Source organism: Anas platyrhynchos, chromosome 6 (assembly GCF_047663525.1).
Source record: "Anas platyrhynchos isolate ZD024472 breed Pekin duck chromosome 6, IASCAAS_PekinDuck_T2T, whole genome shotgun sequence".
Lineage (NCBI taxonomy): Eukaryota > Metazoa > Chordata > Aves > Anseriformes > Anatidae > Anas > Anas platyrhynchos.
The window spans coordinates 10,209,946-10,230,123 of NC_092592.1; the positions used below are offsets into that span (position 1 = coordinate 10,209,946).

General features: G+C 40.0%; 1 protein-coding gene across 14 annotated transcripts in view; it reads left to right on the forward strand.

Moving 5' to 3' along the window:
- The window catches only part of RHOBTB1 (Rho related BTB domain containing 1), a 216,825-nt gene that overhangs the window by 7,796 nt on the left and 188,851 nt on the right, over nt 1–20,178 (forward strand). For 10 of the 14 annotated variants that reach the window (XR_011810330.1, XR_011810327.1, XR_011810328.1 and 7 more), the window contains exons 3-4: nt 18,037–18,238; nt 18,611–18,714. Coding sequence is in view for 10 of the 14 variants with exons in the window: in XM_027462950.3 (XP_027318751.1) it covers nt 18,047–18,238; nt 18,611–18,714 (296 nt within the window). In the remaining 4 variants the exon portion in view is untranslated. Of the gene's footprint in view, nt 1–8,088; nt 8,271–8,306; nt 8,557–18,036; nt 18,239–18,610; nt 18,715–20,178 lie in introns of those variants that run through there. The other 4 variants (XM_027462953.3, XM_013095830.4, XM_005015585.5 and 1 more) reach the window with 4 other exon arrangements.

A 20,178-nucleotide genomic window follows, 5' to 3' on the forward strand; every position in this document is an offset into this window, starting at 1 on the left:
CACTCTCAAGGTGAGGTTTTACAGCAATAAAAACATTCTTAGCATGATACTTGCTTATTTTCACCGACTTTATCAGCGATTAAATGTGTTTGTGTCTGGGCTCATAAATGGGCAAACATCCCAATAACTGTTCTGAGCGACAGGTACCATTTAGGTCTGAAATAGATGTGTGTGTTGTGGACCTATGACTCCTGCATGTTTCAGTTCTTGATTTACAGCTGTTGCTTAACACTTGAACTCCTTAAATGTGTCTCTCTTTCAGATGCGTGATTTCCATTGGCATGCATGCTTAGACATATAGTTAGGTACTTAGTCAGTAAATAAGGAAGAATATTTCTACAAATATTTCTCAGTCTTCTGAGGGAAATTGTTGTGGGTGAGGCTTTACTTGAGGCGATGCGACCTATTCCATTAGGATTTCTCCAGGGTTGAATCAGGTTCTCTTAATCCTACTTTCTTTGTATGTTTGCAACAGTGGTCCCCAGTGGTAATTCTATAGTTAAGGAACTGTCAACATTTCTCTTACAATAATACAGTATTTTAACTGTAGTTTTTGAATTTATGTGGAAAGCAATGGCTTTTTTTCATACTTTTTCAAATCACACAGTGTACATGGTATCTTGAATTCTTTAAGTTCTTTTACCTAATCTAGTTAAAACCTGTAACAATGATCATAGTTGGACAGTGCCTGGAAGTAGTATATTCCAAATCCTCTGTAAAAACTGCAAATGTCTACAAGAAAGATGTGCTTTCACAGGTGGTGGCTTTTAATCAGTGCTTTTAATCAGTAGTGTTACAGAAAAAGAGAATCATTTTTTGTTAACTATTCCTGGTAACAGTGCTTTGGGAAAGGCCCATCAGACAACCTGCAGTGAAGCATGCAAACTGTCTTCATTTGCTGCTTCCGAGGCTTTTCTTCAAGATATAACAGTGGATCACTACGTGCATTCCTCTGCAATTTCCACAATTACCATTATCTTTTAGCTACACAGTTTTGGTAGAACTTATATAAAGCCTTTCAAAGGGAGAAGGGTGTCCACCAGAACCAACCCCAGTAATCTTCTTTCTGGATATTATCTAAGGCCTCAACTCATTAGACAAACAAAAACTGTGGGAACTAGATTTGCTTGGACATACTGAATTAAACCACTAAAATAGATGAACAGAGTTTGGACAAAGTAAACCTTCTGTTGATATAAGCAAAGCTAACCCATTAAATTTAAGTTTGTTTTGCCTGAGTGAGGTCTTTGTATGGGAATCTGTGCTAGTGTAACTAAATTGTGTCACTGAACTGGTGTAACTAGCTGTAAGAGACACAAGGTTTTACATTCCAGGCAAAGCTCTCTCTTTAAAAATCATGTATGTTTCAGAAGCAGGGAATGTACAGAATATAACAGGAATTCTACAGATCTTTTTCTTCTTGAATTATCACCTAAATTGAAGCCCATAGGGATCAGTAGAAACCCTTCCCATCAGTTTCAGTGGGATTTCTATCAGACTTAAAACAAAACCGGGGTCTTTTACTTTATTGTATAACCACCTATAGGACAGAGGTACGAGAGTAAAGCACGTTTAACAAGGCTGTTTACCACGGTTGAATGATGGCGAGATTAAGCTGCCCTTGATTCTACTGTTTAATCCAGCTCTTTTGTTTTGCCCCCCTGGAGAGAACAGAATATGGCTATTGGCTGCTCTTGTATGCAAGCAGTGATTCAGAGACCCCTAATACCAGTCTTTGACTGCTGGGGAAAGGAGGGAAAATCCACATTTGTTCTTTTCCCCTCACCACCTCTAACCTACACCTTCAGGTTACTGTAGTGAGGGAGCTTTGTTCAAGACCGTCTGCATGATCTCTCTAAAAGTGTCCGTATAAACAACTTAGTGCAGCAATTGCACATATGTGCAGAGACTTCTATTTAGAAATCCTTTAGAATTTATGCAGTCTTTGAGCAATATTTCAGCTTTTCAATTTTGGTCTGCATTTTGTAACCTCCTGCATATAAAGCTACTGGACTTTGAATATGATAGGTGACTTTTACAGGCCTCAAAAGGCAGGCAGAGCCTTTATAATGCTTTGAAGAGTGAGAGCAGATCTATTTATATATGGCTTTTAAAGCTCAATAGTTAGATCAAGAGTGAGACGCAAAGACAGTGTTTGCCATTGAGAACTTTTTATTGTAGTTCCCTGATATCTGTCTCTTAAAAACTTAATACTCAGAAGTGCATTTTGACTGATCTTTGTAGAGGAGGGACTGAGACCAGCCAGAAGGTTTCACAGACAGAATTTTCCCCAGCTAACTGTTTGCTCATTTAATTCCCCAAATATATTCTTTCCATTAACATCTAAGTGGACAGCAGAAAGGTTAAGAAAAACTTTTAACAGTTATGCAGATATCATCATCACAGGTGAGATAAGTCGATAACATAGTACAGGCATGAAATCACTTCTTTAAGATGAAAATTTGCACTTGGGATTAGGTTTTCATATATATGTGAATGTTTTCCTGTGAAGTGGCAATAAAGAGTTACTCTGGGCTGAAAATGTGTTTCTGGGCTGAAAATGTGTTTCTGGCATGTCCCAGTTGGTGAATGAAGGCAGTAGTTATGGACAAAATTGCCAAGATTTGAGAATAATTCTTCATGTATTAGTTTAACTTCCACTGATACATTAGCATGTATTTTGGTTAGCGAGTGGTATAGAATACAGTGCTCCAACAGATTTTCTCAGAGGACAAACCATTGATTTTAAAGATGAGCCTCCTGTATCTTGGAAACTCCCTTAAATACTGGAAATAGCTGATAAAGCTAGCGTGCTCTGGGTAGTTGGAAAAGTCTTATGACATTTTGATGCAATCATTTCTAGTTTCCTTCCCTTGAGAGACAGCAAAATGATAAATATTCAAGAAGAAATCCTCCCACTAGTCAGTTGTTCCCATTTAGCTTGTGTTTGGAAGTGGTACATAAGCTGATTAAATCTTTCTTACCCATGTTGTAATTCTGAGGATCTAGAAGCAGGGAATATAACCATTATAAGCTGTTGCAAACCTCCTATCTTAAAAAAAAAATAAAATTAAAAAAAAAATCCCAATTTAAAACAAACCTGAGCTGTGTTACAAATTCTTAATAGTGCCTTGTCCTCTCTGGGTTGTGAATTCAGCGAGCTGTAGCTCTTCCACTTCTTCCCTTGGGAGACTCTTATATAATCATTCAGCTGTTCCTCTTGCTGTCCCTCTAATTAAACCGAAGTTTCATATTGCTTAATTGTATCCTGGTAGACCTAACCTAGCGAACTAGGACTAGTGAAATGAATTTGCTTCCTTCTAACACCAGACTATGTAGCCTGTACAGAAGAGGAGTGTAGTGGAGAAGGCAGTAATAGAGTTTTTGCAAGGTTTCATGTCAGAGCCTCTCTCAGTGGAACTGAGACACACCTGAGTCAGCAGGTGCCCTTCCAGCAGTGAAGACTATCTGTGTTCTGCGCTGCATGAGGAAGAGGTCAGTGGAAGTGATTGTTCCTCTCTACTCACGCACTTGTAGGTCTGCACCTGAAGTAGCGTGTCCAGTGTGGGGTTTCACAGTACTGAAGGGAGTGGAATGAATGCTAATTCAGTTAGGGGCCTGAAACACAAGATATGCCCAGAGATACCGAGGGAGCTATGTTTAGCCTTTTCCATCTCCAGATAAGGGGGCATCTACTTAGTGTTTTCTGATACATGACAAGGGGCCATTGGGAAAACAAGTAGGCTCTTCTCAGAGCTGCACAGCAAGGGGACTGCGTACAAGGTGTGCATATATTCAGCATTTCATATCCTTCCATTAGTGAAAAAGACGGGAAATACAATTCATGCAGCAAACTGGTGCTATGTCTCATTCACAGAGTGCGTAAGATCTGATACAGTATTGTCTTCTAAAGGGATGATGGTCTTGCACTGTAATTAGTATTCAGTAAACAACTGGAGAAAAAAAAAAAGCATGGTGGTCTGTTAGTGTCCGTAACGCATACAATGGGGATAACACATCTCCATTTCTGAGAACTGAGACAGAATTGTGTGGGATATTATGAAAAGGGATGCAACTGACGTTTGTTTTGTTTTGTATCACAGTTGGCTGAGAACAGTTGTTAACATCACTAACTAGAGGCACCTTGTCTCAAACTCTAAACTCTGGCCTCATTACACACACAAAAAAAAAAACAAACCAACAACCCTCACATTGCTAAAGCACTGCATAGAATATGGAATAGTTCTGAAGAAAAAGCCAGTTGTGAATGCATATGCATTTGGCATGGGAATAATACAGCTCTGAATGCAAACGCATTAATAAAAAAAATTGTATTGACAGGAAATGACTTGAATTTTATTTTAACATGCATAAAATATGCATTTACACGTTTTTTTCCAATGCATTTTTTCTCTTTATGAATTTTTTATGGAAAAAAAATCTAATGGAGTATATACCAATCCATTACAGAAGTAGTTAGAAGAGATTTTGATCTACCCACATAATTAAAGCCTCTAAGCCTAATTGTGGGGAAAAAGTAGACTTCAATGATGGGAGCTGGGTAATTCTGATAATTCTGATATTTTAATTCACTTGCTGCCAGTTGGCTAAGACTACGTATCACATACAATAGGAGGATGGTGAAGTCCATCGCTGATGTACCATGTATCCTTATTTTGATTGTACATCATTCATTCGTGTTCTTTTGTATTGTTGAAAGCAGGTTTCATAGATTATAGGGAGCACCTTCTGTCCCTGTGAGACCGCCAGATGCAATACAGAGCACATACCTATATGGGATAATTTAACTTACTTTGCTTTACTGAATTCCTCATGGATTTAAACTTATTTCCCCTAAAAGCCTCTTAATCTCAACATGTTCTTAAAAGCTCTTCTAATACAAAGGGCCCCTGCATTCAGAGCTGAGGAAAGAGCTCCAGTTTGTCCCATGCTATTGAGTTTCATCCTTGCGCTGTCCTGGGTTGCCTCTGCAATGTCAGATCTGCCTTCCCTCAGTGCATACTCAAACCCTGTTCTGTAGCTGTCCATGCTGTCTGCTCATGTGTGTAACTTGTCTTAGGAAATGGTAGTTGTGCTTAGGTGTTGCTACCAAAAATGAAGGGGAAATCATTTCAGTTGTCCTGAATTAAAAGTATGACTCCCCAGAGGGAGCAAATGCCAACATCACTAGATTATTTATTTTCACTTTTTGAAGCAGCCATCTCTTACAGACCCTACCTTGACCTGTAGTACAGGCAAGAAGCCCTTGCTTCCACAGGGCATCAAGTCTGGATCAGTCTGAGATGCAGACTTTCTCAGAATGTTAACGCACAGTATTATTTCCACACCAACATGAGAAAGAACTTCTTCACGGTGAGGGTGACAGAACACTGGAAAAGGCTGCCCAGAGAGGTTGTGGAGTCTCCTTCTCTGGAGATATTCAAGGCCCGTCTAGATGCCTACCTGGGCAGCCTGCTCTAAGGAACCTGCTTTGGTAGGGGGGTTGGACCCGATGATCTTTCGAGGTCCCTTCCAACTCCTACAATTCTGTGATTCTGAGATAAAAACACACCCCCAGACTTGTGTGCTTGTACTATCACGCTTCTGCAGATACAGCTGACTAGATTATAATGGGGTGGTGAGAAACGTGCTATTTAATTTCCTTCTCTTTCTGAACAGTTTTCACAGAGAAGCTGAATGAAATGTTTCTAATCCCCTCTTCCATCACCTTTTGTTATTCTTGACTGGTATTTTTTCAGCTTATCCGCTCCTGAACCTTGCTCTGGTCCCTCAGAAGCACGGAGGATGGCAGGGCCTGAGGGCATTAAGCTTCAGCCGCTCTGCCATGGTAGAAATCTCCCTAAGGAGTTCAGCTAACAGAGTGTGTTGGAGGAGCCTCTGAAGTTAAACTAACTTTTCAAAGCCAGGAGCAGAAAGGTTATTTGTAACTTCATTTATGGTTTACGCACAACTAATGTTCTCTCATGATGCTTTTTAATCATCTGAGAAATACATTCTCAAAACCAAAATGTTAATTTAGCCCCAGAGTAATGAATAAAATGTTGGAGCATATGGAACATACCCTTACGTTTACACTTCTGAATACATTTTGTGATTTAGTAAAACTGAAATAATTCTAAGTATAATTCTTTGTGTGCAAATGAACATTTTTTATTTTTCTTTTTTTTTTTTATCCAGTTATACTCTGAGTTGTGTGGTGTAGTTAACAACACTTAATGGAGATGCAATGATGGGACACACTTGGCAGCCCATAATCATGTTTTGGAAAGCTCTATGGACTTGGCAAAACCAGGCTCTGTAGTTAAATGCTAGCCATGGTCCAATGCCATATCCTCGGGGATGGTAAAAATTGAACTTATTTCCTTCACCCTCTCTCTCTTGCTGTTACCCACCCTTGATAACAGACAACCAAAAAGGAAAAATGCAAGCTGTCTACCTGGAATACTTAAACATCTAACTGAGTAAAGCTTTAACAGTCATGTATTTTTAATGCTTGTGCTAACTCAGGGGGAATACTTGTGGTTTATTGCTGTCCTTTCTTGTATCAAAGCCTAGAAACTGTCAGTTGCTCTACTCCCTACTAGAGACGCATTCCAGCCACTTGTGAAGGTATGTTGCTCAGACAAGTTGGTGGTTGCAGCTGTACTATTTGTTAAAATGTTTGGAAAAATAAATAAATACTGTTCAAAATAAATAAGTACTGTTCAGTAGGATTATGTGACACAGGACAGAGTTTCTAGCTGCTCTGGGTTTTTGTTTTATACTTCGCTGGAAAAGCTGCAGTCTGAATTAAATAGGAAGTTACACGTTTGTGGTGGGAAGACACTGAATGCTAGAATTTGCCGCAAATGGTCATTAACATGGAAACTGCACAGCAGCATGCAGCTGCTTCCACAGCTGTAGAAGCCTTCAGGCTTTGGGTACCCTTTGATGGGACAGAAAAAAAGAGAGAAACTTCAGACTTCTTGTTCATCAAAAGCAAAGCACTATTTCTCTTTTCCTTGTTAAACACCTGAGTAATCTTTGCAGTCATTGCAGTCTAGGTGTGTTTAATAGAGATGTGGGTTCTAGCTCTGTGATTTGTCTTCAAAACATGAATGTTTAAACTGTAATACAAAGGTGCCGATAAGAAACTAAGATTTGCCACTCTAAAACAGCCCAGTAAAATGGATACCTTCTGTATCACCCTGCTTTGCCTAGTCCCTGGATTATGTGGGCTGAACCTGAGCCTTATTGCTCCCCAAAAGTTGCAGGTCCTAGAAGCAAGTGAGTACACAGGGGGAGTGTTCTTACATAGAATGAAAGTTTTTTAACACTCATTTATAGAGAAAAAGTTGTTCATGCAGAGCTTGAAACTTAAGGTAATCATACTATTAATCTTAAATCTGTAGGTAGTAACATTTACTTTTTGTTGTTGTTGTTACTGTTGACTGCATTATCAGTTTGATGCTTATTTGCTTGCAAGCCGATGTCCTGAGTGAGCATGTACGAACAACAAGAGTTGTTTTAATTTCTGATTTGTTTCCCCTGTCCATTCAAATTCTGTGCAAAGCTGGGAAAGTAATGCTTAATATTTGCAGTACCTCACCCCATAGCCTCCTGTGAAGCTGCCAACTGTAATTTTTCGTGACACAGTTGTACTCTGCTGAGAATTGTTGCAGTCTGACCTGGTTAGTGTGAGTTTGGCTTCATGGTATTTGAAAAATATAGTTGACTATAACCAAAATGCAGTTGGGTACTGTCAGTCCAGGTGTTCTTTAAACAACTTTATACCGTTTTCCGAAGAAAAGGCTGTGTTACTGCTGCAAGACTGGCGATGTGCGAGTCCAGCAGGCTATAAGGGCACGCTTTCTTTCCCGCAGTCACCCCGCTGGGTCAGATCGGTCCCCTTGGCGGTGCGGGGCCGGGCCGGGGCGGCTCCGTGTCCGTGTCCGTGTGGCTGTCGCTGTCCCCGTGCCGCTCCCTCCCTCCCGCCGCGTCCCGCTTTTCATGAATGAACGCGGCGGCCGCGCTATAAATAGCCCGCGGGCTGCTCACGTCACAGGGCGCGCGGCTCCCGCCCGAGTCAGCGCCGCGGGGCGGGCCGGGGGGAGCCGAGCCGAGCCAGCGGCATGCTGCCTCCCTGCCAGGGCGGGCCGCCGCCTGCCGGCGCCCCCCCGGTGTAAGGAGCAGCGGGGAGGGGGCGCGGCGGCGACCGCCACCCTTGGCCCGGCCCTGCACACCGGCTCCCGGGCATCCCGCTCTCCCGGGTAGGTCCCGCGTCGCCCGGGCGCGATCGTGCCGCTCCCCGCCGAGGCGGGCCGGGTGCTGCTGAGCCTTGCGCGCTCCCGCAGGTGCGCTCCCGCCCCCTCGGGAGTGGGAGAGGAGGTGGCAGCCTCTCCCCGGTACCGAGTCCTCGCTGGAGCTGAGCCCTCCGGCCTCCTCTTCCAGCCACGAGGCTCGAGGCAAAAATAGATGATGCTTACGGGAAGCAGAAACCTCCTGGAGCTTGGTGCTTCTGAGTGGCATCTCCTAAAAGCCCGAAGGTTTGCAAAGGTTTATCTTTTTCCTTCTTTTTCTCCACCTTTCATTTCTCCTGCTGTGTCTGTAGAGTCTGTTGTGGGTTGCTGTGACAACAGCAGGAGGCTGCTGTGGGGGGTTTGCAGCAAGCAGCTATCAGGTGTCTACTGGCAGGACCTCTCTGAGGACCAAGAAAGGCACGTGGTAGTACACCTTAATTTTTTCGGTTAGCCTGTAGTGGATATGGAAAGCAGTCACTGGGCAGGCTGAGGAAGACTAGCCAGGGAGCTCGGGGTTGCCTTCTGCTGGTCAAGGCACTACTCAGGCTTCCAAAGGCAGCAATGTACTTGTTTAAAAATGATAGTAATAATTACAAAAAAAAAAAAAAAAAAAAAAAAAAAGCCCTTGAAGCTGTGCATATGGTCACAGTGAGAGCAAGGAAGAGATGCCAGAATATTCTCAATGACTTTGTTCATCCTCAGTCTGTGTACTATTTCAGGACACACAGCTGACTTGAAGCCAAATGTTCAGCTTGAGCTGTAATAGAAGCTGAGGTGGAAATTAGTTTGTTCAGTGTGTTCACAGGAGCTCTTAAGCTAGCACTCTTTCTAGGCAAAAATAGAGCATGTGAGGAGGAAGCACTGTTAGGACAGAGACAGAGTCGCTGTGTAACTGTTCAGTATAAGTAGCAACTGAATGGGATATATCTTTGTACAGGCTGATCAGGATAGATCACAGCACGTGGAAGTAGAGCAGCTCAATTTCTCTTCAGTAGTTTTCTGAGGTCCTCTTTTATTAGGTTCTGCTTTTTATTTTTTTATGCCCATTGGATTTGTATTGCCATTTGTATGCCTCAGGTCTGTGATATATCCATTCACTATTAATAGAAAAAATAACTTAGTGAGCTGAATGTTTATACTGTGTTGTTTTTTTTATCTCACAGACATAATACTTACAGAGCGTAAGATCTGGGACATGCTCAGATGTGTACAAGTATTTTTATCCAAGAAGAAATAAACATCAGTTTTAGCTCTGGGGAGCTTTCTAAAACTCCTGCCCTTTTAAAACTCCAGGCTTCACAAATACTGTAGAGCATTAGCCTGAGAGGAAGAGCTGATCACTTGACTGGTAAATCCCAATGTTTGATTCTTTGCTAATACATTTTGTTCACTGGAAAACTGTTTAAATCCTGCATCCAGATGTTGCCCTGTGCTGAAAGAGCTGAAAAGACAGAGAAGCCTTGAATTTAGGAAAAGCACAGGAGCAACAGATATTTGACATGTCCCCTCCTTTGCTCCCACCTTTTCTGCCAGAAGAAAATTATCAAGTGCTGTAGAACAGAGAACGTACCTGTGACTGTCTCCCAAGCAGGGTCAGTTTTCCCCCAAGAGGGGAAAAATAAGGCAGAGCAGTCATTGCTACATACAGCAGTTACAGAGATCAAAGCAAGGCATCACTGAGGCGAGGACCGGTCAGATCAGTGTGAAAATACCCTTGGATCGTGGATGGTATGTGCATAAGAGCTCAAGGCCTTGTGCTGAAGGACTGGGTGGTGACAGGGTGTGTGAGCTAGAGTTGGTGCTGCCTGGGGTACGTGCAGTGACAGTTGGACCCTTTCTTAATAGGGGTAGGCTCATGAGATTAAACTATGGATTCCCTTTGGTTCTCATCTAACATTCTACTTTTCTGTTTTCCTATACTTTCTGTCTGACATAAAAGACATGGCAAAAGATATGGCAATTTGTATCTTCTTTTTAAACGTTTTTGGCAAGTGTCTGTATGGCACTAGACATTACAAGTAAACTCCACATACACTTGCTTCCTGCACAGTTCACTTAATGTCACTGGATTTGCATTTGAGATATAAATGCAGGACTTCAGCCAGGATCTGGAAGTAACACTTACCTGAAGTCTGAAATCCTGAAGTATTTACTATTCTAGTCAGTGTTTAGATTTTTTTTATGCTGTCATCTAGAGATTTCATTCACCTTGTACAGTTTCCTTGTGCCAATCATATGTGAGAATAAATAAAATCACAAAAAGAAATCTTCCTAAAACTTCATTGATTAACACAAGAGAAATATCACAAATATCACACAAAGTTCAAGAAACTAGAGCCTGGTACTGTCTTTTGGAAGGAAAAAAGCAGAAAGTGAGTTCTTCAACAGCTTCCTGGGCTAGAAGGTCACTAGTGTCTCTAGAATATTTGTCTTTGTAGTTCTAGAAAAGCTTGATAAATATATTCCCCATAGAAATGTGCAGAGGTTGGAAGAATGCCTTGTTTGTTTTTTTGTTGTTGTTGTTTGTTTTGTTGGTTGGTTGTTTTCTTACCAAAGAGAGCATACAATGTCAGTACCCGTCTTTATATAAATTGGTAAAATCGGTAATAACCTTTACTACAGTGGCAGTAGTGTAATGCTGTATGAGCTTCTTAATTACGTAAGAGTAAGATTTTATGGTGTTTATGACCATGAAAACCAGTACTGCTGAATCAGGCTTTTTCAGTGATGCTTCTCCCTTTAATCCTGAGTTTTATATCTTATCCCAGGTACTCTTGAGCATTGCAGTCACTAAGGATTCAGCTGCAGCTTTGCCCAAAATATTGATCCAAATACCAAACCAGGAGCCAAAGCATCTGATGCTGTCTACATTAGTGGGTCATGCAGTAGCAGGGGATCTGAGGATGAAAATGTTGGTGCTGAGGCCCCAGTGTGCATGTAGTACACGTTTCAGGGGCAGCAGGTGTTACTTCAGATTACCTTTAATCTGGTGTGGGCTGAATGCTCACTCTTTAGTGGTGGGTGGCATGTCTTTCACTTCAGATTAATCTGAAACAAATTCAGTTTGTTCATTTAGGTGGCCATCCCTGATGCAAACCAAAGCATTGTAAGTGGTGGTGGCTGGGGTGTTTAGTTCAAAAATGTACTCGTGTCCAAACTAAAATGCTTGTAGAGTTGCACCCTTAATCTGTTCCTGCAATGTGATCTGTTGCAGAAGGAGGAATAATCTAAGGTCTCTGTGCACAATGGCATTTTATGGGGGGCTGCTTTCTGAAGTAACAGCTTTCTGGAGACAGTTACCACCTGGTCCAAACGAGTCTTGCCTGTTCTTCATTTATTCAGTTCTCAGTCACTTTTATTAATGCCAGCCACAGCTAATTTCAGCTAGTGTTGATATGCCAAGTTATGACACACAGCAATGCCAGAGCTTGGTCACTGCCTAGCCTCTTGTGTCTGCTGTGGGTATCTCTGGTAAATGGAAAGAGCAGCCACTGGAGACAGGTGCATCCTGAATCCCGACAAAATGCATTCACAAAACTATGCAAGAGCCTTAAATCAATCATGTGCCAGCCCAGATTATTTCCCTCTTCCCAGCGGTGAGTTCGGTATGGTCACTCTTCCTCACATCTCTCTGCACAGCAAAAAAGAAGAAACAGAAGGGACTGCTCTGCGTTGTGGCCTGTTCTTGAGGTAGACTGAAGAACTGATGAAGGGGGGGTAGCAGTGTTGTAGACTCTCCCTCATTACAGAAAAGATTCATCCCAGATTCTTGTACCTGGCTTCTGAAATGGCTAAACGTCCTTTACCTGATGTATGGATTAATTTCTAGAGAGATGATCTCATCACAGAGGATATTGCAATGTATGTCACAGGTCAAAATAATACGTAATCTGCTCAGAGTAATCAGCTTGTTGATTTCTGCACTTCAGGTCTTCCAGAACCTGTCAGAAAACTGACATACATGTAGTTCGAGTCTACTGCTGGCATTTGCATTTGGTTCTCTCTTTTGTCTGAAAGTCTGTGAGTAAAACACAAAGATGTGTCCTTGTGGACTTCACACTTCAGAAGGCTCAGGTGTATTGTAGATTTTTGGTTGTCTAAGGAAATGCTCCAATGGTGTTGTGTCATCACAGAGGTAGGCTGGGTTTGATGAAGGGTCCTAATCCACACAAGTGAACAGTAAGTTCCCCTGCTTTTTTCCCTGGCATATGTGTGTTCATCCATTTAGATTCTGAAACAACATATGGCAGGTTAGATATTGAGAACAAACATTTCACTTTCACATTCGCTCTGGCTCATGAGCTCTTTGGTCCTTGCCAGTGTGCCAGTGCCTTGGGATTCTGCACTGCAAGGTAATGACTTACATGTCTGAAGAACTTGGTATTTTACATCTCCTTTTCCAGTGTCAGTGGTTGCAAGCAGTAACTTTGTAACTTGGGAATGGAGGTAAGATCATTGCTTACCCTTGTCAATTTTTTCATGCCCCTTTTGATGTGTTACTGTGTAATGGCTCACTGAGGGCATCGCTCTGAAGGTATGCTCAAAAAATACATCTTCAGACTAGATTGAAATATGGAGTACTTACAAATGCTCTTTCAAACGTTTTCAGAAGTGTATTTTTCAGGAATAAATGTTGATGGGTTTACTACTTTTCTGCTGGCCTTAGTTTTTCAAACAATTCCCACTCACACCATCCGTGTTACGTGGTGGCTAATTTTGGTGTCTCTTTCCATTAGATTCCTTTAGTATTTGTGATGATGTAATTTTGGTTGGCAACCTGTTTGTTTGAAGGCCTTTCTGTTTTGCATATTTAATTAGATTCCTTGAGACAGGTTAGATTTTTTTTTTCCCCATGAAATAACTTAAAGAAAAGCTTTACTGAACAGGCAAGGTCCTTACATGCTGTCACTCTGAAACTTCAGCTAAAGAGTTTGTTCTTAATGCAAGAACAAAGTGACGTGCTTGCTTGTTTTCATGCTAAGAGATGCTCTCTCAGTCTTATTGGACGTGTTTAAGCACTAAGCTAAGCAGTAAATGCCTGCAGGATCACTCCATAATCACTGATTAAAGTAGACACTCTTGGTGATTTGTTTGTCCTGTTTTGCTGAAGAGAAAAGAGTTAATAAGTAGCTACTGCTCTTTGAAAAATCTTGGGTATATTTAGTATAAACTAAGTAATGATTTAAAATATGTAGGAAGTTCAAAGTGGGCAGTTAGCTGCACAGGCAGTGAGATCCATAAGGGTGGATATCTGATCCCACATAGGGTTTTATAGGGACGGTTCGTGGGGATTGCTATTAGATTTGAATCTTCATCCACTTTCGTTCCAGAAGAGAAAAATGTAATTATATCTTTAAATATATTAAACTGCATTCTTAAAGCAAGGCAAGTTCATGATTAGGGTCTGGTTATATTTTGCATGTAAATATACTTACATTCATGCATACATAGAGAGGCGTGTGTGTCTGTCATGTTTAATTTGTGTTCTAGTGCACTAGATGATTAAATGACATGCTCCATCTACAGATCTGTTGGAAAATTTCTCTATAAAAGCAGTGTTTCATTACTGAGGCTGACTAGCCAGAAGGATCTGCATGTTATAGCAACCACAATTGTTTTTAGTGATAATAATAACAACTCATTCAGCACTGAGAAAAGCTAAGAAAAAAAAAAAAAGCAAGCATCCTTTGGAATTCAAGGTAAAACAACAGAGGAAGAAATTAGTGACCATAACTGTCAGCAAGCTATGGTTCATGACAGTAACCTTACACTTCTTTGGAAATAAATCAGCTTTATTTAGAATAGTTATTTCCTGCCAATGAAGTTAATTAATTAATTGGTTTTATCTTAGATCTTGAGTCTACTCACATCTGATTTTTGGCTGCCTCTGTCTCCTCATCATATGCCAACAATCAAAGTTGACAATGTAAAAATAGAAACATCGTAAGAGATTTTTATGATCCTGTGTTATTCTTGTGGGTATCTTTTTTCATTTCCATCCATCTGCTCATCCTTCCTTAGAACTGGATTAAGCAGCTGAATCTTTCACTGCTTTCTTTGTGGGAACAGCCATGTTTGACTGGATGGTTCCCCTAGTAGATTTCTTAGTGCTCCTCATTTGCTGACCTTTCTGTTCTTCTGTGGCTTTTTTTTTTTTTTTTTTTTTGTCAGAGTCCTCTCTAAGATTGATCACACTTCCTGTAACTTTCCTCTTACTTTTTCCTTCTGTCTTTTGTTGGTAAACTAAGGTATTGCAGGTTGTGGGTTGGTTTTGGCAAGTTTTTCATTGGTGCTGGGATTTTATGCTACTTTTTCTTAAGCTTCACATAAGCTGGATTGCTCTTGTCTGACCAGTTTTGGTTTAGCTCCTGTTGACTCTTCCAGATGTTACCAGACTTTCAGAGTTCAAATCTTTTTATTTTAAGTTTTGCAACATGTTTAGCATTTTTAATCAGTGTGATTATATAATAAGTTTAGCATGAGCTTAACCTAGAGAATACCTTAAAAAACAAACAAAAAACGACCAAAAAACCTGACCATGTCTGTATCTTTAAAATCTTGTATGTATTCCTGCTTTAAACATTCCAGAAGCCAGAAAGATTCTGGTTACATTTATAAGCATTTAATCCACACATTTTGCTAATTGTTTACACTGTAATTTGTAGCTTGTGTCTGATTTATTTGAGGTGTCTAAATATCTGTCCAAGCTTATGTCTGTCAGTCTCTTTAGAAGCTATTTCTGTTTTAATCCCTTTCTGAAAACTAGTGAACAACATTAAAATGATCTGCATTTTTAGTACAGAGATACTTTATATCTACTAGAGTGGTTTTAAGAGCTTTCTTTAACATAGCCATGAAAGTTTAGGTTTTGTTTTTTTGTTTTGTTTTGTTTTCTATTCCCAGTTTATTTTAATCTCTGTCCTGTACAGTATTGAGTCATGCTAAAAATATCTTCATTAGGCTGTCATTGATCTACAGCAGGGCATTCGGGCATGCTGTGTCTGAGTTTTGTGATATCTTTGCCTTAGGTAAATCAGTAAGTATATCAGCAAAAAAAAAATAATATTCATGTGTTCCTTTTCTAGGATTCTCAAATAACTGCATTGATTTCTTGTTATGTTTATTAAAATTTGCCTACTAATTTTAAACTTGCTTTGTTATTCTCTTGGAATTTTTTTAACATTCCAAACCCTCCACTTAATACATATTTTGTGACTGACTGTAATGCATTTTTGCAGAACTACCACTTATAAACTTGTGAAGAATTGTAAAATTGGATTCTTATAAAAGCACTTCAGCTAATCTGAATAGCAGCATTTTAATGGAATATTGGGTTGGAGGAAAATTTATTTTGGAATCTCTCTGCTTGGTAGTTTAAAACCAACCAGACACACTGGCTGGCCTTCACCTTCATTTTGTTTTCCAGCCTTGTAAACACATTCCATCTGTGATGTCTAGTCCATGCATGAATAAAATATGAAGTAATTTAACACCATGTATTATGTTGGGGGTTACTCTTAATTCTCAGACTTGAAATGAGACATTTTTAGATCACATACTGAAACTTTGTGGGACTTTTGCTACTCAGTTAGGTTCCTGACTTTGAGGCAGCAGTGTACAAATATCTTATTCTCTGTAATGTGGAAAACACCATAGTGTTTGTCTTCTTTTATTTATATCATGGCTGTATTCTTGGGAAGGATGGGTGGGAGGAAAGAGGAATTCTCTCTCTTTCTAGCTCTTATATTTGGATTCATGGAGATTTTACAGAGCCCATGAGCCCTCCTGGGTGTCAGCTTGATGAGAGCTTGCATGCAACCAGCAGCTGTGGTTCAATGGCAGAAATAACTGGAAAGTCTCTGTAGTCTTTTACTGCACAAGTAGTAACCTTTCAAGATGCAGGTCACAACTCAGATGAAAGGATAAAGGCAATATCTTAATAGCTTTTTTTCCTTATTAGCTAAAAGCTCTTGCCTACATAGCAGGTTGGTATCACAAGGCCATTAGGTTACATGCAGTAGATACTATGCATACAAGCTTGAAACCACATAGTGTCTTCTCTAGAGTCACTGGGCCCACGTTGCAAACTAGGGTAGAACAGCTCTCTAACATGTATCCTTAATGTGCTAGTCTATGCTGTGGCATTTCCTGAAGCATTCAATGCCTGTGAAAACTTAGCAGTGGACACATCAGTGGCATGTACTCACTCCTGCACAGTTCTCAATGTGGGCTCTAATTCCTCCCAGCCACACATAAACATCAATTGAAACAACTGTATCATAGCCATTACTGGTCTTGTTTGGCAGTCCATGTTCAAAATTTTAAATATTTGTGTAGCATTCAGTCCTAACACTGACTTTTTTTTTTTCCAGCTTACATCACTTAAACTAGTGAAAGAATGGACTTAAAATTAGTATTTGGTTCCCAGCTACTAAACACATGCTTTTTCTTAAATAGTAACATAGCGACTGACACAATTAAAATGTACACCAGAACAGCTTGTATCTAATACTTTGGATAACCTGATAGTTAACATATATGCTACATTTAAGAGCCAATGAGATATGAATACTAAAAAAACTACTGAAACTAAAGACACTCGGTGTCTTATCTGTAGCACTTTCTTCTCAGGAAAAAAAGGACGTACCAGCTTCAGATGATGATTAGTGTTTGGTCAGTTTAACTGTTTTACATTTCCTTGCTGAAATAGCAGTTAGGCAAGCTTTTCTGAACAAGTTTGTGCCTTGCACTTTCCCGTTTCCCCCTCCTTGATTATATTCCCTGGCAGAGACCAGATTGCTGAGGAAACTTTTTAGATATTAGAAAACCAAAATCAGATATGTTCAACTATGATCCCGTGTCCCTTTATATGAAAATAACAGACTTCTGTAGAAAATGTGCAAAGTTGATTTCAGTCTTTCAAGTATCCCTCTGTTCTGGCTTACATTCATATCCAAGCATTGTTCAATACATTGCCAAAGAACACTTAAGTAAATAACTTTCTGTCTGGCTAGTATCTTCAACAATCTAAGTCTCTTTACTTTTTCTGTATCACATTAAAATGTTTGTCGATATATGTGAGTGTATTTGCAAGTTCCTGCGGGGCTCTTAGGTTTCATTTGGGTTCCTGATCTTTACAAACTTCCTTGGAAAATTAAGAGCATGTAATACATGCAGGAATTAATGGGAGTTGTGGTTTGTGGAGAACAGAGTCTCTGGAGTCATCTTACAAGTCAGTTTTATTGTGTGCATATAACTAAAACCATCTGTGTGACTTGGTCTTAGCAATATTGTTTGGAGAGCCCTAAATCAAATCCTGAATGGGCAAGATTACTGAAGGCAGGTTTGTACTAGAATCCTTCAGGTTAAAGCCACTGATGCCCAGTCTTTTTTCCTTTGTAGCATAAAAAACATTAGCAAAAGGTAAGTTTGTGCTAGTTGTCCTTGTTTCACCAAGATCTATCCTCTGGAAACAGGCTTGTGTTTACAGAAACCAAAGTGAAAATAGCATGTGAACAGCATAAACTGACTGACTGCAGTCAAAATAGCCCTGCATTTGCATAACTGTGCAGTATTTAAAGGACCAGCTAGTGTGCTTTGGTACAGTTTACTAAAGGCGTTTCCTTGAGACTTTGTCCTCTTCAAGCATCTCTGAAAAGTGGAATTAGAAGGCTCTGATTCTAAGCAGCATTGATTTTTACAGTAATAGAAAATAAGTCTAACTGTCTTGTTACAGTTCCTGATAAATGGACATTGACATGGACTACGAAAGACCAAACGTTGAAACTATCAAGTGTGTGGTGGTTGGAGATAATGCAGTGGGGAAGACTCGTCTAATTTGTGCAAGAGCATGCAATACAACCTTGACTCAGTATCAGCTGCTGGCAACTCATGTACCAACTGTCTGGGCCATTGATCAGTACCGTGTCTGCCAAGAGGTAAGGACTGCAGGTCCACAAAATATGGAGCACATGCTATGAGCTTGTACTAATGTTTATTGGCTAGCCTTTCTTTGCCAGAATGCAGCAATGAGCTCACAAGTATTATATGTGCAGTTTCTTCTGCAGCCATGGTCTGATATGCAAGGAATTTGACATTTCCCCAAGTCTCTCATTCCAAAGCATTTTTTTCTTAAATTAAAGGTATTTTTAAAAGCTGTACATTCTGCTTGTTTTATAAAATATAGCATTCAACAAAGACTATATGTGATAGACTCTTGTAAAGAGATTAAAAGCATGCTACAACAAGGCAAATTAGAAATGTATTTGTTTGATGGAGAAAGAGAGAACATAATGTGTATTTTGTTCTAGGTCCTTGAACGCTCACGAGATGTTGTGGATGAAGTGAGTGTTTCTCTCAGGCTATGGGATACATTTGGGGACCACCACAAAGACAGGCGCTTTGCTTATGGAAGGTAAGTTGATCCAAACTAAACTTCAAATCTTATTTGTAGTAAAATTTCAGAGCAGTAGAATTTGCAAATCTTGGTTTTTAAAAAGCAAGGACTTAAAAACAATCAAGGGTTGTCATATTCCTGCCTACTGCAAAGAGGATTATATACTGCAAGGATTAAAAAGAGATAAATATTTTAAAAGCAGCGTAGTTTTACTACACTACATTTCCTTGAAAAACCTGCTAAGCTCTGTCAACAAATGTTGTCCCATTTCAAACTTTAAAGAACATTCCCAAAACATGATTGTGGTTTTACACAAAATTGAGCATCAGCACTCCCTGCCTAAGTGGTGTATGATATAATTACATACTTATTGCTGAGCTAACAAGCAGAGATGTTGGAAAACTGATGGATGGAATAGTTCTTGTATTAAAACCTGTGACATTGACTGGGCAGCTCACCTACTGAGAGCAGAGCCCATTCCATCACAGGTGAGACTCTTCTGTATTTTGTTATGTAAAGCTAACAAAAGGAAAAAACATTCTTCCATAAGTATCAAGTGTTTGCTAGTGAGTGGATTACACTCAAAAAGCTTTAAAGAAAAAAGAACTAATCTGGATTATTCCAGCATGTATAATATAACTTTAGCACGGACTTCAACAAGGACTGAAAGCATGTACAATGAGAACAGACTACCTCTATGGGGCAGATACTTAGCTGAAGAAGATGGTGGATGGACAGGTTTTTTGGAAATTTTTTGTGTTGTTTGTTTTTGCGTTTTTTTTCCCCATAACTGACATTTAAGCAAGGTCTTGGTCCTCACACGTTTTTTCACCTTTTCAGACTTACTTTTCCATATTCTCTCTGCTTCAGTCTCTGCAGATGACCAAGCTTCAGTAGACAGGTTTTTTTCCAGTTGAGAATGTCCACTGTAGGTTTTGTGTCCCAGCTTTGGATTTCATGTTGCCAAAATGTACTGTCTTACTGTTTTCACTCTGTGCTACCTGATGAAATGAGGGGCTTTGGAGGTTGACGTTTTTTCTTTGTCCCTCAGAATCACTGCAGAGGCTTCTGCTGGTTGAATCAGTCAGTTAAGTGTACACACTGTAGAAGTCTGCACAGCAGTTGGTGCAAACCATCCTTTGTATACAGCCCTGTGATACTGGTCTATTTTAAGAGTCATGAATTAGCTTGAACTTTGCATCAGAAGCTAAGGCAGCACTGCAGCAGTCCAGGGCTACAAAACCTGTACCATTTGTTAATAATCTCTGTGTGTGACTTTAAGGTAGCATTGACCTTAATAATAGTGTTGCTCAAGTATGTGAGTAGATACCGTTTTAACATTTGGCAGCATATGGAGCCTACTTTGATAAATATGGATGTAACTTAACATTTCCTCTAACTGTTCCTCTTTGGTGTGGCCTCCTAATATTCTGCAACAGATACTGTGTCACTGAGAAGATTACTGGAGATTAAGAGAACAAA